Source organism: Pteropus medius, unplaced genomic scaffold (genome assembly GCF_902729225.1).
Source record: "Pteropus medius unplaced genomic scaffold, Ma_sr-lr_union100, whole genome shotgun sequence".
In the NCBI taxonomy this organism is placed as follows: Eukaryota; Metazoa; Chordata; class Mammalia; order Chiroptera; family Pteropodidae; genus Pteropus; species Pteropus medius.
The window spans coordinates 17,710,244-17,734,613 of NW_024344240.1; the positions used below are offsets into that span (position 1 = coordinate 17,710,244).

Consider the following 24,370-nt stretch of genomic DNA (forward strand, 5'->3'; position numbering starts at 1 on the left):
CTGAATGTAAACTCTGTTTTCTATCAGACCCTGCCTTGTGCAAAAAAAATAAAAATAGAAAGCTCTATTGCCAGCTATTTGCCAGGTATTTGGCTGTAGGAAACTTATTTAATTTCTCCTAGCTTCAGTTTACTTTTCTACAAAATGGGAATAACAATAGTATTTACGCATTTACTCTGTAAGGTTGTGAAGTTGGTATATAATAATCAGAAAGTATATCATGATTTTTCCTGGAAATATTGTCCCAATATTCTTTTGTGTTCTGAATGGGGTAAATAATGAGAGAGATTCCCATTTTGCAATCATAAGAGAAGCCAGCCTGAAAATTCAATGAAGGAAGGCAGAGCTGAAAGAACTGCAAAGATACTCAGCTAAAACTCTGATCAAACTACAGCTAAAGGCTTACCTAATAGCTGGATTATTTTGTATTTCCCTTTATAGTTTAAACCAGTTTTGATTCGGTTTTCTTTTCGATAAATATTTACTCTTGGTAAATCAGCCCTTTCTCCAGGCTTGTTGAATGGTAGGCTTTGATAGTTGTTTCTAAATTCTACAGAAAAACAAATCTGAATGCAATAAATATTTCTAATACATCTAGTAATTATAGAAATATTCATGTTAGAAGCCTAATTATACACATGATAGTTTTTAAATTGATTTAGTATCTTAATAACTGAAAATATCAATTTTCTAGACGAATCAGAAAAAGTCACCTTTGTGCTTCATCATCTTAACATTGAGTACAGAAAATGTAAGCTACAATAAATGAATGTTAAAAGATGGATTAGAAATATCTAAGAACTTGAAAAAAATGTTTTATGTACTTCAAGAAAACAATGTCTACTATTTTCAGAAAATTAAGTTTAGGGAAGATTTACAATTACACTTGCATACAGTAGTAATTTCAAATGTGAACTTGTGAATTTATTATTATTTTTTTCAAAATAATGACATTAGCAAAAACTTTACATAGCCTGTATTGAATTTACATGTTCAAATGAGGCTTTTCCAGTAATAATGGGGATTATACAGAGCTAGCGTCTGACGTTTAACTTTATGTCAAAGGCACTATTTACTCTATGAGTTACAGAAGATCGATATTTTTTAAATTTGATTTCTTTTGAAAATTAAAAAAGGAAAGCTTTACTAAATAGTTAACATACATATTTACTCCGAATTTTACATTTAGTGAAATAAGAATATCTGCAATAGCTTAGTTAACATCAACGGAAAGCTTCAAAAAAGGATTCTGAAAATGGCAGGCAAAACAATTTTTTTTTTTTATTGTAGGCAATTATTTAAACTGCATATTTGGCTTTATGCATAACAAGTCATGTGGGAAAAATATCCACATTGCAGTTAGGTTTCCAGTATCTAGTTTTCATTTTCATTTTCTTTTCCTAACAGCGACATTAACGAGATTTCGCCAGGTTATAAAAACGAGGGCTTTCTTGGGAGCTACTTGTAGTTGCCGAGCTGAATGGCAGAGCGCACATAGACACATCGGAAGGTGGATGGCTGGATCTCCCAGTACTGGACTGGGTTGCTGAACAGGCTTACGCCGGAATAAGAAGCCTTTTTGGTGTTGTATCCAGGTGGGCAAAAGTCGTTAGACCCAACTGCAGAGATATTGTTGTTATGAAGGTAGACAACCTGCAACATAATAAAATGGAGAAAGATTATTTTCCTCTGACTATATTAAGGCCCCTCATGTATATACTTTATTTTTTTTTTCAGTATATTCATCCTTCAGTTTGAATACCTTCTCAAACCAAACTTTCGATTTCCTTCTTCCTTCCTAAACTTGCTTTTCCCTTCATTAGTCTCCTTATCTCAGTATATGTCATCTCAATCTTTTCAGATGTTCAACCTAAAAACATTGGCATTATCTTTGATTCTTTCTTTCTCTTATACTCTCTGACCAACTATCAACAAATCCTGCCAGCTCAACCTTCAAAATGTACATTTAATCCAGTTCTCCCCATTTCTACTCTTGAATTCTTTTCCAAAAGCCACCATTATCTTCTTCTGGACTATTGAAGTTGCACTGATTGTATTTCCTGCTTCCCCTTTGCCGTCCTAAAATCTATTCCTTTCTGCTGTCTGTCTGTCTGTCTATCTTTCTGTCTGTCTCTCCTTCTTTCTTTCTTTCTCCATAAAGCGATTATTTTTAAAAGTAAGTCAAGTTATTTTTTCTTTGCCTTAGCACTTCAGTGGCTTCCCATGCCATGTAGAATAAAATTCAAAATATTCACACTGGCTTCTAAATCCTGCATGATTTACATCCTTCTGCTCTGACCTCATCTTTCCTCGCTGTTCAATCTAATCCCTCTGGCCTACTTGCTTCTCTAATATACAAAGAAAGCATAGTTCCTCCTTAAGTTGGCACACATTGTTTCTTCCACCTGGAATAATCTTCTCCAAGATGTCTTGCTAGGTTTACTGCCTCATAAAATTAATTTTTCCTCACCAGAAAAGTCTTCCTTGACTGTGTCATTCTGCCATCTTTCATCCCAATTATACTTCTTTGTCTTTCTTTATAGCAATTATCACTATATATCATATTATATATTTATTTGTTTTTTGCCTGTTTTCCTCCTCTAGAATAAAAGCTCCATGAGGAGAGACACCTATTCTAGTTTTGTTCATGACTGTATCTCCAATGTCCACAGAATAGAGTAGGTGTTCAATAAATATATGTTGAATAAATAAATGAATGAATCATAGTTAATTCATAAATTGTATCTACATGAAATATTATGTTTCCAGGAAAAAGAAAACTAATAACTTTTTATAGACCTTTTAATGAAATTATATAAAATGAGGAAGTAATATATAGTAAAGAAAAAAAGGCATACAACATTAAAATCAAAATGAAGTATCACAATTTCCAGAAAATATTTGAGTGTCAATGTTTGAAATAAATAAACCTAAGAAGTTTTAATAAAAATTTATTCTATGTTACAAATTCTACTCCATAAGTATAATGCTATAGTTCATTAGAATTTTTTCCTGAAATATATTTTATGATTATGTTTATAATGGTAATTCGTGCATAGATTTCCTTAGGGAAACTATCAGACTTACAAAAAGGGCTTTAATTTTGTTTTTTGTTTTTTTACTTTTATTATGTAGATGTGAATTCTAAAGAGAAAGAAATGACTTGATCACACAACCTTACAGCTAAGGCTAAAACATAATGCTAAAGCAACAATTTATAAAGCAAGCTATAAAATCTACAAAGTGCTCTCTTAAAATAATTTACTCAAAATATAGTTCCACCTACCAGAACCCTCACACTTGTATGCTGGTATGTGGCCTTGTTTGAAAGGGTTTAGGAGAACAATAGATGTTATATAGGAACAGAAACAAGGAATATTAAAATCAAAACAATAACTGTGAGTATTTTTTCTTTTATGGTTCTCAAACTCTGAAAATGTTTTTATTGTCATGTATCATTCTCTATTTCCTAACAGAGATTAGCAAAAAAGGGGAGAGTGTTAGGTGAGAGTTTATGGCTAATATTGAAGGTGAGAGAAGAAAATATAAAAACGTAAAGCAAGTATTAGTCTGTGTAAAAAGAAAGTTAGATTTCCAACTCATTCCATGAGGTTGATATTTTCTAATATTAAAGGCATACAAAAATCATCACAAGAAAACTACAGTCAGATATCTTATATAAATATAGATAAAGAATATCCAAAGAAATGTACAAAAACCAACTGCAATTAAAAAGAATTTCAGCACAGTATTAAGATAGAAGAATGAGGTACAAAAATTAATTGAATTTCTATATTATAGCAACAATTCGAAAATAAAATTGAGGCAATAATTTGTTCATAATAGCATGAAAAAACATTTTAAAAAATAGAACAAAATAAAAAAATTATAACATTTGTACCTTAAAAATGACAAAACATTGCCGCAATAACAATAAAATAGAGAAATATTACATGTTTGTTAATTGGACAACTCAATGTTAAGATGAAAATTTTCCCCTAATTGATCTATAGATTCAACACAAACTCTATCAAAGATCTATCAGGATATTCTAACTGATTCTAAAATTATATGGATTAGCAAAAGGAACAATTATAGCCAAAACAATTTTAAAAAATAACAACAGTTAGAAGACTTTCATTTTCAAAACATAATCAAAAGAGGTAGTACTAACAAACCAAAAGTGGTATAATCATGCACTGAAATGTTATTTATCAATAAACATGAATGAACATTTGATACATGTCTTGATGTGGATTACCTAAAATCATTTCGATAAATGAAAGAAGCCAGACACAAAAGCCAAACATTGTATGATTTTTTCTGTATGAAATGTCCAGAAAAGGCAAATCCATAGCGACAGATAGAAGATAAATGATTCCCTGTGGCTGGGAATGGGATTGACAACTGACTGAAAGTCAATAAGAGGGATATTTTGAGAGTAATAAAAATGTTCTAAAACTAGATTGTGCTGATGTTGAACAACTAGATAATTTTGCTAAAAATAATGGAAATATATACTTATAACAAATGAAGTAGAGTAGGTGAAACCCTTAGGTGCCTATATGAAGGGATGTGAAATGAATATGTGGGTAGACAATTAGATGTGGAAAACCAAGAGCAAGGCCCTTCTGAATGTGGAGTCCTGTGTGAATGCTCATGAGATTTGCTTATACTCAACAAAGACTTCAAAATAGCATGTTTTATATTTTTTTATCTGTGACTCACAATACAAAACATTATATTTAGAAGTTTAGTATATACAACTATTTTTAAACTTACTATTACAGTAATATTTTATTTTAAACTCAACTTATTCTATTCTAACCCATCCATTCCCATTTCATAAATGAACCCATTAAACTGATTTTATGAACTCAATAATGTGTCTAGACTAACATTTAAAAAACAGCTATCAAGAAGATAAAAATGATTATTCTGAGTTCTAATAAGAAAAATAAAACAAAAAAACAAAAAAAAGAACAAAAAAACAACAAAAAACCCATCAACGACTAAAATCTGAATAGTAACAACCTTAGCTATTTTTATTAGATCTTCCAAACATCCTGATTCTACTTGTGATTTCAAACTCTGCTAACGCACTACTCTATCATCACCAAATATCCACTGAAAAAAGAATCAGCATGAAATAAAATATCTTAAAGTTTAATCTTCATACCTATAATTCAGACACTTTATTGAAATCTAGCTAAAGTAAATTGTGATATATCAATTTAATTTGGAGTTTTTGTCACAACTGATATTGTTGAGAGCAGAGCAAAAGATCAATCTATCTTAAACCCCAAACAACAAAATTGAGATACGTGTCAGTATCAGGTAGGGTTTTTGAATCACCATGATTGCACTAAGTACCTATGTAAATTTCTGCAAAAAAAATTATACATGACCTTTAAAATAACTGAAAAATTAGATAAAATAAGCAAATATGTAAAATATATAAATAACCACCTTATTGAATTTTTTAAAAATTATATAATTTGAATAACATGTTTGTTTTAGTTCCTCAAAGTAACAATGGAAGTCGATTATTATATATGAAATTATTATCACTATTTAAAATAATAATCATGCCTTGCATTTATAGATTTACACACTGCAAAGCTCTATTCCCACAGTGAACCACTGAACCGTATCTTCTCATTCTTTTGAAGGCACTAAACTTTATAATTTATATAAAGTTACTTTGGTCACACTGCTAGATAAACATTCTTGTTTTGACCTACATGACATCTGCTGATGCCTAAGGTTAAAGCTACTATTTTCTTTCATACCTACCCATCACAAATTCTATCATCTTTCCAACCAGTATGCAATCAGTCACAGTACTGATATGTGACTTGAAACTATCCTGCATCATATAGAGTATTATATTCTGGAAGAAAGTATTATAGAAAGTTCAGGACAACAGTCTTAATTTAAAAAAAAATTAATTTAAATCTATATTTTTTATAAAACCAGAATGACTTTATGAGGAGATATTAAAATATCTCTCTGCAAAAAGATTTCTAAGCAGAGCTTCCTACCTCCTAGTATCCCAGTAGGAAAGTTTTCCTCCCTAGATATTACACCAGTTAGTGGCATTGTGTTACCTGGATGTACTTATGTTCTGCCAGGCCACCAGGCACTTTAAGAAGCTTGTTGTTATTCAAGTGAAGTTCCCTCAGATGAGGAGTGTTGGCTAGAGAGCCATTGTCAACAGAAGAGATGCTGTTGAAACTCAGTCCCAACCTGCAAAAGAAAACAGAAATGAATGTGTATACCGCACATGGGTGCCTTCTACAGGCATTGTGTGATTAACCAAGTCAATAGAAAAGGACATTTTTTGTTTTTGCACTTAACACTTCCTTCTGCCTACAGTGCTTTATCTAAACATTCTGAACTTGAATAAAGCCCATTTGTTCTTAAGATTTCAGTTTAGAGTTACCCTCTTTAAAACTCCTCTAACAGTACCAGACTGGAAAGGTCCCCTTAGTAAATGCTCACGTAGCATCCTTTGTCACCCTTTTTTTTAAATCAAAGGACTGTGCACTTGTGTGTTTTTCCTTGAGAAGAGTGACTGTCTTGTGGTACACCTAGTACTAACACAGAGTTTGGTATGATCTATCAATAATTGTTAAATTCATTTCTAAGTATAATGAATGTAGTGAACTGACGGGAGAAAAATAAAAGGAACACTTTTATTTTGGTCACTTTAGAAATCAAGGAAGTGCATATTTATTACGTAAATTTGTTGGAAATTAAAGGTACAAGGTTCTGATGAGTCAATACACTTACCTTCCAGAAAGATTAACATAATTAGCATTTTACATTAGTTTGCAAAAGTTCATCAATGACCATCTGTTACTGTCAGAATTTGGTGCCAACTGTCCTGGTTTCTTATCCTGATCTCTGACCTAGATTCTGTTTCTTGGTTCCTTTTTTATTTCTCATATAATGCCACTCAAGGTTTGGGGTTGTATTTTTTTTTAACTAAATGTATAACAAGTGAGAGTTCTGCAGCTTTGATGTCCTCTCATAATAAATGGGATTTAAAATCTGAAGTTGACTTAGAGAGAATGGTGTATTTAACATTCTAGGGATGAATCTGTCCAAACCAGCGTGGTGTCAATCCAAAAACGCAGAGAAGGGATACCAGGGATGAAGCAACAAAGTATTGGAAGACAGCCAGAAATCTCCAGGGGAGAGAAAGAGAAAGAATCAATTGGGTTTCTTCAAATGCAGTAGAAGGGTCTTGGGTACTTTTTATAGGATCATTTCTGCTTGCTTTCAGCTAGTTCTGATCTTTGAACCCTTTGGGGATTTAGAGGTTGGCTTAGGTAATTTAAAGTCTCCCAATTTTAATCATGATTTAGAATTTTAAATAATTGAGATTAAAGTGTATTGATTTGGGTTATTAACAGCATAATTGGTTTATCTTAGCTATTGATTCTTAACCTGGCATCTTGGCTCAGAATATTTGGGTTCTCCCTCAGTCTTAGGCATTCATTTCATTTCTGACCTCTCCTTCTTTTATTTCAGAATCATGTCTTCTATTTCTTATGACACTCCAAGTCCCATGTCCAGTTTGGGCTAACACATTTCTTAGACTATAATATTCCTAATAATTTATTTAAGGAAACTTCAAATTTTAAATAATTTATTTATATATTCAATCACACGTTTTGAGAACCTACTATGTATTATGCTAGGCTTGTGACAGCAGATGACACAACAAAAACATAATTCTCTCCATCAAAAAATATTTCACCTAGTAAGGGAAATTATTATATATGTTTAATAATAAAAGGGAAGTTTGCCTGAAAACCATTTTATATATTTCCAAAGGGACATACACTATTTTCTCCCCTACTTGTTCCTAACAACTAATTGGAATATCCACCAAGCAACAATATTCTGAGATCAGTGGCTGCTTTGTTCTTCCTTTCACAGTTTTGATTTTTGGCATTTAAATACTTCTTACATTTCAACATTAGTGAAGAGTAAAAACACTAGGATTTGGTAGTTTAATAGACAGATTTTTCTGGATTTGATTGCATAAAGAAATATATTTGATAAATTCAAGAGTTAGGAAAGTTTGCTTGCCCAATGAGGCAGTCTGATCTAATTTAGTGAATGAAATTTAAATCTATTTAAACAGACATCCTCATTTCTATTGACCTTTTCAGTTTATTAGCTCTTTATGCTTTTATTTTATACAAGCATATGACATTAATATTAAAGGGCAGACTCTCAAAATATTCATGTCATTTTCAGTACAGAATAAACTTTTTTTTTCTAGAAAAGCACAAATATTATGAATGGTTTACCGTATTTAGAACATTAGACTATCGTTAATCTTTATCCCTACTACTACTCCTACTAATAATCCAACAATAACAGCTGTCCTAAAGACAGTCTCTGGAATAATGAGTGCAATTTATCTTCCTACATTTTTCTGTACCTAGAGGAACATAATCAACAAAGAAAGATGGGTGATGCATAACACTATTTTGAAAAATATTTTCTACATTAGAAGTTGTAATTAAAATAGCTTTAGATAAAGGATTTGAGATATTCCAGGTTAATATACTATGGACATATGTATGTGCTCATCTTCGGCCTTCACCATCCACAGGATTATTGGGGGAATATCCATAGAAATGGGAAAAAATTGTCTTATATATCCATCTGGCCTTAGATATTTCTCAAAGATAAATGCAATACTTTATATTTATCTATTTACCGTGAAATTTATATACAAAAAGAAGGGTGAGACAAATGGGCATAAAATCATGCTTCTCTGTAAGAACATTCAGTAATACATGTGGATCAGGAAGAGAGTGTTCCCTGAAGACAACTAAAAAAATTTGCCAAAACTGTCTTTTTATTACTTAACCAGATTGCAAATATAGGAAGATTAAAGTTAGGTTAGAAAGCAAGACAGGCAATAATAATCATCTATAAGGAAAAAAAGTTAGGAAGGACCAGAATTCTTTTTTTAGACTACATTAAATGGCCAGAGAATTTTGAATTCTTAAGAGAATAGGAGTTAGAGAATTTCATCATGACTGTTCTAACTCTATAGTGTGGTGTGGGATGTCCAATATTCCCATATCCTGGTCACTTTTATTTTAATGTATTTTTAAATTCTGGACACTGTGTTGTAATTTACTTAAACTCCTGTTTAATGCAACTAAGTTAGAACATATTGAATGAATATACTGATTAAATCGAGCTCTTTTAATAAGATATACTTTAATTAATCTAAAAACAATATAGTATTCATAAAATAGGTTGATTTTGGTGGTTATAGTAAATATATTATTTCATTAGTTTTAATGAAATAATTGCAAAAACTGATGATAAACAATGATAAAAAAGGTGGTGCTGTCAAAAATCAATCATGTTTCAAATTCTGAGCAAGTGGGCACTGATACACCTAGCCATTTTACTGATAAGATAACATAAAAAAATTTTTATTACTTAGCCAAATTATTCAGTCCTTTCAGGCTAGCTGCATCAACTTTGGTGATTTTGTTGCCATCGAGATGTAATTCAGTAAGGGAAGGAGGAAGACCTGGAATATGGAAATACAAAATGTTGAATTAGCAGGTAAACATAATTACAGAATGTAGAAAGATGTAATGAGGACATATGCTGTGGATTTTTTAAAAGACACAGTTTCGAAGGATTTGCTTTTCATCATTTTTATCAGTTTTGCTCTTCATCATTTTCCTTCATTCCTTCTATAATAATATATGCTCTTGGGAGTAGTATAAGCTCTTTCTACTTTTCTCCTAGATTGATTTTAACAAATACATGATTGTGTTTATCACATAGTAGACTTTGCTCCTAGGAATTGTTAGAATACAATTGTAGAACTGAGGTGAAATCCTGAATTTCATTAGTTTCTTACACATTTGTTTATGCACTAATACTGCCATTGATAAAAGATAATAACTTTAAAATGAAGAGATGAGCATTTGAGCTACAATAAAGAGATTCTATATCAGTTAAACTTATATACAGACTTTACCAGGTATTTCGTTAATGAGCATCGTTAATAACTAACACTGATATAATGTGCAGGCCTTAGTCTTAATCAAATTTTTCATAAAAACATTAAATGCCTCTGTAACATGGGTAGTAGAAAGAGCTAAAGCTTTCTTGGAAATTTTAAAATCAAGACTGTTTCTTTATACAAGAGGAGTACAGAGGACTATAACCAAATGACCTGCCATATGTAGAGCACCTGGGGAAATAATTTTAGATCCAAAGTATCCACTAAACCTCTGGATAATACTTCTTGAATGGCTATGATTTCTAAAAATTTGGTAGTATAAATATAAAAGTTTAAATATTTTATTTTCATTTCCTTCTGCCAGCTGAGGAGGTATTATGTTCATATACAACTTTTTAAACAGCATATTGTTCTACTTATAGCAACAAATACAAAAAACCTGCAAATTGGTTATATGGAGAACTTAACATCTGCTTAGCAGAGAGTGTTGGCTATTTGTCCATAAAGAACAAAATAGAAAATTATAGGTTATGTTTGGTCTGAAGTTTTCACTGCATCTTGCTGAATTTTTGTCAAAATTGTCTGTTTAATGTAAAAGTTTAGTTCATATTTGATTTGAAAATAACTATTAGTTTCTCTATGATAGTATGTTCTGTGTGAGAGATGCTAAGGAAAGGAATTCTAGTTACTGAATACCTGATATGTGCCAGACTCTGAGATTGACATTTTTCCTAGCTTAGCTCATTTAATTTTTTTATTTAAATTATTTTTTATTAATCCCATTTCATAGATGAGGGAACAGAGATTCAAAGTTATAAATTTTGTAAGTTATCTAGGGAATATAATATGTTCCTAGATGGCCAAAGGGCATTAAAATAGCATGTTCTTAACTGAAGGAAATGAAAACACAATTGCACTATTATCGTGAATGAATATCAAAAAATCACAGTCACTCCTGGAATAAGAGATTTCAACTACTTGTGTCACCTTAGAATAAATACATGTGGATTTTTACAATACTCCTATAAGTAAAGCAAGTGAGTATGTAACAAAGTAATGAAGGCACATCCTTTCTTTTCTACCACCATGAAAAGATATTTTAAAAATGTTCTAGTGTCTCTAGAACAGTAATTATTCTTATATCTATCATTCTTATCTAGTTTCTAAATGTCTCCTTTTTTGGGACATCAGTTTCCCAAAAAGAAAGTTATAGCCAGGAAGAAGTTTGACTGTGGAAGAAAACTTCACATATTATAGAGAGAGGCAAATTTATAAAGATCATTATTAGCCTTTGCCATTGTAGCATTTAGACAAAGAACCTATACTATAGTTATTTTTGTTGTTGTTCTCTTTTCCTTTTCCATTTTAAGATAAAATATATTGACAGCTTACTTTGAGCCAAATATTATGTGTGTATTATAAGTCTTACTCATATCTATTAATCCTCACAAATATTTTAGAAGATAGATGTCAGTAACAGCTCCATTTAATAAATAACAAAACTGAGGTTTTAGAAATGTGGAATAATTAGCCTAAAGTCACAGAGCAACTAAATGACTGAATCAGACCTCTCACTCTGGTTGGTCTAACTCGAGTGAATTTATAATCTTTCAAATTTATTCCATTGCCTTTCTGTTTCTATCAGTCATGGAAGACAATATGAGAAATTTAAGACTCCCCAAAAGTTGGTGATGTACAGGTAGAAGGGCCCCAGCCTCAGAAAGGTAGACCCATATATTAGATAGGCATAAGTATGCATAGGGGGAAGAACTTAATATGGCAGCAGAGTAAGATAGTCAAACACAGGAGCTCTGATGTCAGCCCAGCACAATCCCAGCTCTGCCACTTCCTAGCTCCAAAACTTTGATCACGATTTGCTTCATCTCTTTAATGCTCATTTTCCTCATTTATGAAACAAGTGTGATAGTACTTACAGAAGATTATTTTGAGGTTTATATAACAAACCCATGAAAAACATTTGGCACAAATGCTGAATAAAATTTAATCACTATAATTTTAACATTATTAAGTATTTAGTAAATAAAGGCAAGCTAGAGATGATGAGAAAAGAGCACCTAGGATAGGGAAACATTATCAGAAAATCAAGAAAAAACAAATCTTTAAGTGATGAAATGTGTTTTTGTGGGATATTTAGAAAGATGCATTAAGAACAGCAAAATCAAAGATTGTGCTTAATGCAAGTCATCTGGCAGTATGAAGTAGTGGAAAAGACCTGGACTTTAAATCCCAGCTACTTTACTTCACCATCTACAGCTCTAAGGCTTTAAGCAAGATATATATACGTATATATATGATATGCATATATATATAAAACTTTTTGTATATATAAATATATCATATAATATATAGAATATAAATAAAACTATATTAAATATATATAATCCCTGCACTAGGGATAAAAAGATTATTTGCTACATGAACAAGTCAGAGACTCGACATGAAAATGCTTTATGAACTATATATCAATCTCCCTCTCTCTATCTATGTATATCTATCTATTCATCAGTAGTTGCTATCATGGGTCAGAAATATTTATTCTCTATAGCAAAAAGACTGTGGAGAGGGCAAGGGGTGGTAAGAAACCATTTTATGGAATATGCATTCTAGAGTTCAACTTTCTGTGGAAGGGTAATAAAGGGTAATTGTTTTCTATAGGCAAGTAGCTACATTTTGTATCTAGTCTAAGAACAAGATATCTAAGTTGAAAAGGACCAGATTGAGAGGGAAATTTGAGAGTATAGAGTGGGTTTGTGAAATAGAGAATCTAAGGCAGGGAAAATGTGAAAATTAGAGGAATTTAATTTTGGTTATTTGATGCCTTTTCTGATTCACAAAAATTGGCTTATGTGCTCACCCTGAGTAGCCCTTACTTAACACAATGAACTTATTTCCATGTCTGTGTGATAATTGCTCTAGGCAATAAGCTCCTTGAACTCAGGTAATATAAGTATATCCTATTAACTGCCTCATCTCCCATGTTTAGTATTTTGCCCAAGCAAAATGAGTGTGCAAAAAATAATACATATCCACTACCTATCTACATATCAGATATTTCTCTAGTTATTTATTTAATTTTAAAACAACCCAACAAGGTGGACGTTAATATTACCCACCTCACAAATAAAGAAAAATGAGGCACAGATTTTGAATAACTTGTACAAAGTCCTAGAGGCAATTAGTAACCTTTTGAACTCAAGCAAATGGACTCCAAAATCCACTCTTTACAACACACAACTGCCTGTATTAAATAAGAGTGTGCCACTGTGGATCCTCTCATTCAGAGTAATATCGAAATGTCCTAGGATGGAAAGAAATTCACTGAGGGATTAGAGACTCAAAGCAAAAATTTGCTCAATTTCAGAGGTATTTCCATGTGTCTCTCTCTGTCTTCTTCTCTTCTTCCTCCTCCTCCTCCTTCTTCCCCTCCCTCTTCCCCTTCCCCTCTTCTACTTCTCTTCCTCCTTCTATTCCTCCTGCTTCTTCTTCCCTTTTCCGTTCCTCTTCTCTTTCCTCTTTTCCTTCCCCTTTCCTTTCTCCTTCTCCTCCTCCTCCTCCTTTTTTACAAAGTACTGTTAATGCACTCTATTTTTAAAATAATAACTGACTTATTCCTTTGTGGAATCACTATTCTATAATATAAAATCATTGAGTAGTAAGTTACATCTTAGAAGAGACTGTATAGGTAAAAGAGCCTAGCCATCTGCACAGTGAGCTGACCGGCCCAGGGGTCACCCAGACTCAATAGAAATACTTCTAGAGACAGAGAATTTACTAGAAATTTAGTTGGCCACTTGAGTGACCAGTCAAATTTCTAAAACAGTTTTTAAGTGTCAAAGCTTTTGGAATTAGATTTTTAAATTGCTTTGGAGAATTTTCTATTACCTTGAGGGATGGAGGTTATATTAGTGTCAGCAATGCGGATGTAGGAGAGTTTCTTCATTCCTTGGAAGGCTCCATTATCAATTCCTGAGTTCTTCAGAGGGTTGGTGCCCAGTTCTACAAATACAGTAAGTACAGAGCTTTTAGAGGACAGTTTTAAGATATTGCAGGTCAGAGTAGTGTCTGTTTCAACAAGAAATTTAACAGAAATTTGGTTTAATAATAACTTGAATGAAAAACAAAAGAAATTAAAAGACATGCTTCACAAAGGGATAGGCAAATGGGGTAAAAACATTCCTTATTAAAACAAACATTAAATAATGACAACAAAAAAACCCTCAAAAACATTTAGTAAAGAGTATTATAGCAAAAATAATAACACAGTTATTTAAAGTGCATACACAGCTTTGCCCAGAAATCAACAAAAGCAAGTGTCTATAAATCACACTTATTGTGGGGCTATTACTTTCCTAAAATACATTAAAGTGTTTTTAAATAATTTCAACCTAGCATTTTGTAAGCCAATTAAAAATTACAATTTTTTATGACACAGAGAGTAAAACATTAGAACACACATTTTTAAAGCAAATAATTTATAGACTTTCAGAATAAAACAAATCTACACAAGAGAAAATTATCCCTAAATATTTCCAGTCAAGCACTACTTAGTTTGATCTTTCATCTTGGGCATGTTGTAGTCTAACTTCAGCTGTTGAGTTATCTCTACATTCTCAGATCCCCAAGGACAAGGAATAAAAACGTTGTAAGTCACAATTTCCAAATCCCATTTCTCCTGGCCCTGTTCCAGCCCTTCCTATGGGCTTAAGGCATGTAAGTTCTAACTAATTCACCTTCCTGCAGCTAAAGCTTACTTGAAATCTCTTAAGGTGAAATGTGAATCTTGGTATTAGAGTTATAAGAATATCTGTACCTATGACGATCATCTGGTTTAGTCCATTGAACACAGATTTTTTCACTTTGGTGATCTCATTCTCATGGACACGCAGCTCCTGAAGAGTTTTGGGCATTTTTTCTGGTAATTCCTTCAGCTGATTCTTGGACAGATAAAGTCGTTCCAATTTCTCCAAAGGTGTAAACGCTCCGGGGCTGATTTTGCTAATTTTGTTGTTGACAAGAATCAATGCCTATAGACAGTGAACAAAAACATTTCTTAAAACCTTCCATATATATATATATATAAAACTAGTGCATAATCTATTTATTCTACCACGGGACTAGCAGAGAAATCTGCTAAGTATCAAGAAATCAGAAAGATTAAGTAGATGTGACTCCTTTAAGAAATGTATGAGTATCTGAACCTCAGAAATTAAAGGGAGAGGAATGTTATAAAATATATGTAACATATTAAACAATATGTAATTTCATAAAGATTGGATTACTAGAGCGACCCGAGATACCTAAAAAGGCATCCATTCCTCAATCAGTTTTTCAAATTATAAGTCCATCTTCATTGACTATTGTCATGGATTCTACTACAAAAGAGTGGCACCAATTTATACTATCACCAGCAGTGAAAGACAGTAAAATTTGTTGAGGCCTCATAAATTTAGATATAATCTGTTTCCAAAGTTTGTCAAATTAGTACATTATGTTGTAGTAGTTCACTGCTTTACTTTGCATTTCCTTGTCACTTGAAAGCTTTAAAAACTTTCTGTTTATTTTCCTACCATTTATTGTATGTGTTAGTGGAAAGGGATTACTTGATCACAATACTTCTTATTTTTATTAAATTTTAATATATTTTAATAATAGACTTAGAAAATAAAGATATAGTTAATATGATAGGCCAAGACTTAATACATTTTTCTTTTCTTTTGAACTTTTTATGTATAAAGGTTTGATGTGGTCAAATATATTAATATTTTTGGCAATTTTTTTGTTTGTTTCTGAGCTCTCCTAGTATAGGAAATGACTTCTAACTTATTATTGCTATACTTATAGCTATCACCAAACTCAATTCTGGACTATCTCATTCTCTTCCAATGATCTGTATGTCAACAGAATCACACTCTTCTTATTTACATAAATCTCTTTATCAACTAAGTCAAGTAATTTAGGATAATTTCATCAAGTTTTAAGAAATTTGCATTTGCAATTGTAGTACTCTTTTATGCATATATGAAAATGCAGAGGGACAAAAAGAGAATTAGAGTAATGGAAAAGTGATAATTTTCAGCCTCAGAAATGCAAGAATATTTCCTTATAGTAACAGCTGGTTAATTAACCTATGTACTTCCTCACGTAGTTCACATTATTTGACTAATTAAAACTTATTACAAATAATGCAATTTTTTTGTCTAATCCTGAAATATGCATTGGTTGATTAAAACAAAATCTTAAGAAATCTCAGTGAATATTATAGAAAGTTCAAAAACTCATGAGAGTTTAAGTCATAGGAAATTGATATTAACAAGCAAAATGTCCAGGAAATCAGTAAAAGCCAGAGCTAGAGAAGGATTGAGAGGATTTGTATAATTAAAGATACCCCTAAATGGTGGATGCTTAATTATAAATGCAAAGGAGATCCTCAATTGTCATCTATGGAAGAAAATTCTGAAAACTTGATATAATTAAATTCATTAAACGTGGTTTGAAAATTTGTTTTATTTTACATTAAGTATTGAAACCTACTATAAAGAATCAGTCTGATGATGTATTACCTATTATTTCAGGTAATAAAATATCACTTTTTTTTGCTAGATAATAATTAGATAATTGCTTATACCTATGAGTATGCTGCTAACTTTTGGAGTAGTATGACATTTGTCCCCAATTATTTCTTTTGCAAAGTAGGAATAATAATAGCACCTGCAGAGGGTTGTTGTGAGAATTAAAAATGATAATGTATATAGACTGCTTCTTTACAAAGCATCTTTCAAATATTATTCTTAGTTGTAAGTTTTAGTCCAGTGAAAAGCATTTCTGCCTTCAGTAAAAAATAGAATAAATTTGAAAAATAAATAAAACTATGCAAATTTTGGTCATAATGAGGTAAAATTTTAAGAGCTATATAAATTAGAACTTTGTATAAAACAGATCCATATATGAAAAAAGTCATTCATTTATATACAGTATTGCTAAAAGTAGTTAATGTTAGTTCCATACACAGGGATATATATTTAAGAAGATCTATTTATACAATAATAGACAATGACAAGGTGTTGAGATAAGAAAAAAATGACTAATGGCAAAATACAGCTACCAGAGAAAAAGTCATAGGTTGAACCCCAGGTGTTCTTCAGGAGATTAGCTGATGAAAAGAAGAAAGACAAGCAGAAATGGATTATCATTAGCTAAGAGGCTGAGAATAGATAGTTCTGAGAGAAATAGTTGGCTGGGGGTCAGAAAGTGCCTTGAGTACCATTTAACCTAAAATGGAAGCACAGACTCAAAAATCGGGACAATCTACTTCTTTGGTAACTAAAGAAAAAAGCGATTTAGACTGGGAGGTAGGGGAGAGGTGATGAAAAAGATGATGGGCAATAGAAATAGGGTAGAAGTAGAAATAAAAGCATTTTCACCACCTTCATCCAAGAAAGTGGTTAAGAGGTACAAACTTTTGGTTGTAAGATAAGTCCTGGGGATGTAGTGTCCAGCATGTTGACAATAATTAACACTGCTGTGTGGTATATTTAAAAATTGCCAAGAGAGTAAATCTTAAAATTTCCCATCATAAAAAGAATGTTTTTTTAATTTTTTATATCTATATGAGATGATGGATGTTAACTAAACTAATTGTGGTAATCATATATATATATATATATTTATATATACATATACATATTTATTATATTTATATATACATATACATATACATATATACACATATATATTTATATATATATAGTAGTAATCATATATATATATATATATTTATATATACATATACATATTTATTATATTTATATATACATATACATATACATATATACACATATATATTTATATATATATAGTAGTATATATAGTAGGTTTCAATATTAATATATACATATAAATATATATGTGTATATATGTATATGTATATACATATAAATATATACACATATATATTTATATGTATATATTAATATATAGGTATATATAAACATATATATAAATTCATTATGCTATATTCCCTAAACTTATACAGTGCCTGTATGTCAATTATATTTTAATAAAACTGAAAGAAAAAAATGTTGAATCTGAATTAATACTTACAATTTTCTCCAAAGCCACTTACGTATGGTTTACATCGTATGAGGTATTATTATTATTTTTTTAATGATATTTTATTATTAGTTTCAATTACACAGTTTCAAGTATTGGTTAGACATTTATATAGTTTATAAAACGATCCCTCTAACTGATTTTTCTCTCTTCTGGCTCTCCACCTAGCCAACATATTAATGCTAACTACATTCCCTATGCTGTGCTCTCATCCCCATGACCATCTATTAACTACTAATTTGTATTTCTTTAACCCTTCACTGCTTTCTCCCAGCCCTCCCCCTTTCTTCTGGCCATGGCCAGATTGTCCTCTATATTTGTGAGTCTGTTTTTGATTAGTTTTTATTGTTCCTTAGTATGAGGTATTATTTTAAGGGATTTCATGTTTGCTATCAAATTTGTAGGCAAATAGTGCACAGAATCAAGTCAGACTGTTCCTGAGTTTAGATCTCAAATTCTGGCTCTTATTTGCTGTTTGACTATGAGCAAGTAACTTAACTTCTCTGTGCCTGAATAACTTCATCTGTATAAAAGGATTATCAAGAGTGTGTACCTCATAAGAATAGTTATAAGAAATAAGTTAATGTGTATAAGGTATTAAAAACAATGCCTAATAATAGTAATTGCTAAACAAGTGTTTTTTTTATTATTCAGTCTTTGACAATTTTTAATTTAAAAAATTTATTAACTTGAATTTGAAGAAAATATACTGAATGTTGACATTATAACACTTAATTTTCCATTATTTTATAGAATAATTATGTAGTTTTTCTCTACTACATGTAAGCATAAAACTACTCTTACAACATGTACCATTCAGACTGAGCCACAGAGTTGTAAACTGATAAAATTATTGAGAACAAAAAAGAACATTTTTCTGTTAAATCCTTTCTATTTTAATCCTTACTAAATTTTCATTTCTCTCCTTCCTTCTCATTCAAGTGTGGCTTTCCTGGCTGAAATTATGATGTTTATTTACATAATAACAAGGATAGAAATGATCATGAATAAAAGAGTAAGAGAAAATAGCTGTTTACCATCCTCTGGATGGTTGAGAGCTCTAATAAACTCTCTCTCTCTCTTCTTCAATGTATACTTTGAAGTAAAAAGAAAGAGACTGTTGAGATGATAGTTTCCTAAAAACATACTTAGAAGTAGGTGTGGAAAAGAAAGAACACATTATTACAAATGCCAGATTTAATGAGGACATCACAGAAACTAGGTGTCTCTTATTTAAGAATTTGAGTTCAATTATTCAGACTATACTTAAACACACAGGAAGTAGCAATTAGAATCAGAGAATTTTCCTTACTTTAAAAAGAAACTTTAGGGTCAATTTATAAAAATAAAATAAAGCTTCTAAATATTTTAGTTTATTGAAACTAATAATATTTAATTTTTATTATTACCTCTTTTACTTTTTCCAATGGTAGTTTAAATACCATTGACCAACTTGTTGGTATCACCATCTGCTCTCTCTCAGTGAAACAATAACATGAAAGTAGAGAGAAGATCATTAGGGACTCAGGCCCAGTCACCTATCAGTGGAGACAGATCCCACTAGCCCATGGTTTGAGGAGCTCTAGATCAAGCCTTTTCCCACACTGTTTTGGAGCTAGAATCTTTCACTCTAGCCAGTTTCTATGTTTACTTATTTACTTCTTGCTTTCTTCTGCCTTTTCTTTCCTCTAGCACAGAAAGCCCTCTTTACTTCTCTTTTTTTCAAAATTCTGCTAATCCTCTAAGACCCCTTTTTCCATATTTTCTCAAAACACTAACTGGTAACCTGATGTAAAATGATGTCTGATTTTTCACTTATTTGGTATCCATAACATTCACTACTTAAATCATATTATACTTATATTGTTGGACACTTCAATAAATTGACTATACAACTTTCCATGTGCCATGTGTATTAATTAACTGCTCCATGGAGAATCTTAAAATATTGAGAAAAATTTATGCTTCCTTTTAAAATTCTAGTATATTTTCTCCTAATGGATAAATGTTTTGTTTTTCCTTGACTGTCAGATAGTTGATAATTAAATCTTGTCTTCATTATATGGACTCTATAGCATATTATGACCAGGTTATTTTACTTTACATTACATTGTTTCCTTTAAATATATATTTCTTATTTTGATACATAGCAGCCAGATGATGTATTTTTATGTTTATATTTTACTATGTATTATCTATTTTTATTGTATATTCCCTCAATTATTTTTTTATAATAGCTAGAAGAAATAAATGGACATGGCATTAGAATTTTCTGTTTATATTCCCAAACTTACTAATGTATTTTTATGATATTTTTCATAAGAAGCACTAAAATTATCTTCCAGATAGGTCATTCATCACTAGGCAATCCTCTATATTCATTGAAAATTTTAACCCTTTACATTATATCTTTAATATTGGACAAAAATTTGCATCTCTGAAATACCACTCAATTATCAATAGGACAATTCTGTCATCTTACAGTTGAAATAAGCAAATTCAATTTCTGTTCTCCAACATAGCCCTTCACTCATGACCATCAACTGTGCCTGTATGATATAATTTTCAAATTCTTTATCTCTACGATGATCTTTCTTTGGATGCCTTTCTTAAAATGTTTCGCCGAGGACCAGACTCACTACTTCAGGAGCATTCTACCAGAGTAAAGTACAGAGACAGTAAGACTTTTGATATTTATTTGGACATTGAAATCTGGCTTATTAACACTAAATGTGCAATAGTATTTTGAGGGGGAGCCACATTATATTCATCTCATAGGTAGAGAGCTAAACTCCATAACAAATTTTATAGGGATTCTGATGTCCTACGTAAACAGATAATGCATATGTATGTATGTATGTATGTATGTATGTAACAATAACATGTGTGTGTGTGTGTGTGTGTGTGTGTGTGTGTGTATTCAAAGATAAAATTATATTTACTAAATAAAATGTGAACAATTATTCCTTTTTCTCTTGGTACTAATCTTTGAGCCTCTTCAAAGTTATTTGCATCTCCTAGAATATGGATAAAAGAAACCAAAAGAATACCAGTCTGTTTTTTGTTTTGTTTCACTACCGAAGTACAATCTAATTTATGAAATATGAAAGAGTAAAATATAAAGTATTTTTAAGAAGCAAATACTAAAGATATATGAGGTATATGTAAAAATGGCTAAGTTTTTAGAAGTTAATGAAATGATGCTTTCCTCCTTGATCTTAAGAACAGACTTTGATAAACATTTATGTGCTTATTTATTTCCTTATAATACTTTTGGTCTCACCTAAGTTTTATTTTGAAAAACACTTTAAGTCAAATCTTATAACTCAAAAAAATTAAAAAAATAAATCTTACATGAAGGTTCTTTAGGTTCTTAAAGTCTCCATCTTTGATTTCAGTTATTTTGTTGTTTTGCAGGTCTAGCAGTGTGGTGTCAGGGGGGAGATCTTTTGGTACTTTGTCCAGACCTAGTATGAGAATAAAAGTAATGTGCAATCAGTAAAAAAGGACACATGACTGGGACAGAATCACAAAGGATGTGTTTACAAAGAAATCAATGTTGCAGTGATATTTTTAATAGTACCATATTTTCTTCTAGGAATTATATTAATTGTGACTTAAAGTATCTGCTTTATCTTTTCCAACCAAATCAAAGGACTTTTTAAATTATAAACAAAACACATTATTTTCCCCACGTAATCACTCTTCTGCATAAAAGGAAGATTTGTATTTTGTAAAGGTGTGACTCAAATCATCACTGCACGGTATGTTTTATCTCATTGTTCTTGTTTTAGAAAGTCGATTCCTTGATAGGTGTTAATTGCAAATGATTTATAAATCTGTATTTTTCTACATAAATATCCTGTCGGTAGAGAAGAACTTTCGACAAATCATTGTTAAAGATCCTCTTGATAAATTTCACACTGTCACAAATCTACATTTAAAACTTAAAATTAAAATTATATAAACATGAAAACAAATTGTTGTGTCAACAACTTAAAAATTTATCCAAACTTTTGGGAGAATAGTTCTTTTAGTTTTAATTAGAATGGCAAAACAATATCAATTTTAGTTGATATTTTATGACCAATAGATATGTGGTTAACTAGAATAATATAATCTAAATTTCTTAGTGTAACTTCTCTAAAATTTATTTATAAAACATTACTTTTTGACTTTAAATTTTGGTTGAAAAAAATGAGTTATTGTTTTTAGTTTGTAAGTGTAAACACATCGAATAACCAAATGCTCTATGGAATTAAAAAATATTTTAGTAGTCATTTAACTGGATGTATATGTATGAACCTGTTTTATTCAAAAGTTATGGCATATTAAATAAATCATCATTATGAATGTTAATAAAGAAAAATATTAAATGATATAGCCATTTGCCTTTCTCTCTTCCATTACCTTAATGCCATATTGATGTAGGGTGTTAAACAAAAAATTTTATACTCTATTAACTCAAATTCATGTGATCATTTATGTATTTTATAATTGCAAAACATAAATTAGAAATGTTTTCAACCTCTCCATCATATCTAAAACTTGAAGTTCTGAAGATCATTCTTCCATTCATTCAACACGGCTTTACTGAATACCTCCTAGACATCATCAGTTTATTAGGCTCTGAGTATACAGCAGGAATAAGACAGAAATTGCCCACATCTTCATGGAAAATATAATTTAATCTGCAGTTTTCAATTTAAAAACATTGCAACATAACTGCTATGTTGAAAAGATATCTTTCCAGTTTTAAATCTTAGGTAAGTGCTTACAGGTAAATTATCATGGTAGCCATATTCTATCTTCATATCTTCCTGGAAAATTACAAAAAATGAATCTGAAATCAACTACCATCTAAGTTTTTCCAAATAATTTTTTGTTCATATTATCACTGCTCTGTTGATAATGGGAAAAATATCTAGCTCACAATTCAATGATTAATTATCATTACAGTTGAATAACAAAATGCAGGTGATTCTAAAAATGCATAAATATATTCCAAGAACTCACTACAGAAAGAGTTCACAGAAAAATAAGAGTGAAGTGTTTTCAGTGACAAATAGTATACTACCAGAACAGCTATGTTGTAGGAGGATATTCAACTACATTATGCTGTCTATGATCACTGACATTTTCAAAAATGCCAGTTTGTTAATTTCATGCAATTAGAAGTGGTAGACTTCTGCCAAATCTTTGATAATTAGTGTTCTCCAACCAAGAAAAGGCACATTTCCTTTCATTTGGAAAAGCTACTGCCTACTTTTCATTATTACTTCATGATTTTTTTTTTGTCACAGTCTTAATTTCCACTTACGTTAACTTTTATACATTGTTAAATTTAAATTATGGTGGCTCTCCTAATATTTGTTCAATGCCAAAGTGCAGCTAAATTTCAGATGTGAAGAGAAAAAATTATATATCTGAATGGTTGACCATTTTGATATGTTGTCATCTTAGAATCTTATAACAAAAGGAACTGTTTGGAGTAAAGTGAATTATATACTTTTTTTTCCTCTGAAGATTTAACATAGAAAAATCTTCAGGCTTCTAATTTTTTCAGTTTAGTTCTCAGAAAGTCATTTTAATGATCAAAATCATAACTCTACAATCTTTTCTGAATTACTAGCAAATTCATATCCATTCGGGGCTTTTACATATCAATATTTTATTATTAAATCTTTATGTAGCTTTACAATTAAAATTAAAAATAAAATGTTATTTTATTTACCTTACAATAATCCAGTGAAATAGGCAAGGCAGGATGATTATTTCGTTTTTCCAGATGATTTTTAGAAAAGTTTTAATGACATGAATAGTCTCACATAGCTATGAGTGACAAAATACAGACTAGAAGACAATTCTCTCATCTTCCAATAGAATGCTATTTTTTTCTGCCTTATAGACATGTATCCCCAACAAGAATTGTTCTGACAGCAGACCCAATAACATACTGTACATTTAAGGGCTAAATAGAGCTAGACAGAGCTTGCTCAACAATTATAGGCAAAGTATAATGGGGAAATTATATCCTAGTTATGCATTCTAAGAATATCACAAAAGGAAAAACTATTAAATATCAGCTAATCTATGGTTCCCAAATGCTGGTCAAGTAGACTCTATGATGAGGTTCTTATCAGTTTATATCAAATCCAGAAAAAAAAAGAGGTGGCAATCTGGCTATTATTACCACAAATTCTCTCTCTCACACACACA

General features: G+C 30.8%; 1 protein-coding gene across 2 annotated transcripts in view; it reads right to left on the minus strand.

Annotated features, from left to right (window-relative positions):
- Positions 1-899: 899 nt before the first annotated feature.
- DCN (decorin) overlaps positions 900-24,370 on the minus strand; it is a 37,167-nt gene continuing 13,696 nt past the window's right edge. For both annotated transcript variants that reach the window (XM_039869022.1, XM_039869023.1), the window contains exons 3-8: positions 21,506-21,618; positions 14,853-15,066; positions 13,925-14,038; positions 9,484-9,577; positions 6,111-6,249; positions 900-1,653 (exon numbers count right to left, since the gene is read on the minus strand). In XM_039869022.1, the coding sequence (XP_039724956.1) occupies positions 1,459-1,653; positions 6,111-6,249; positions 9,484-9,577; positions 13,925-14,038; positions 14,853-15,066; positions 21,506-21,618 (869 nt within the window). In that variant the 3' untranslated portion in view covers positions 900-1,458. The remainder of the gene's footprint in view (positions 1,654-6,110; positions 6,250-9,483; positions 9,578-13,924; positions 14,039-14,852; positions 15,067-21,505; positions 21,619-24,370) is intronic.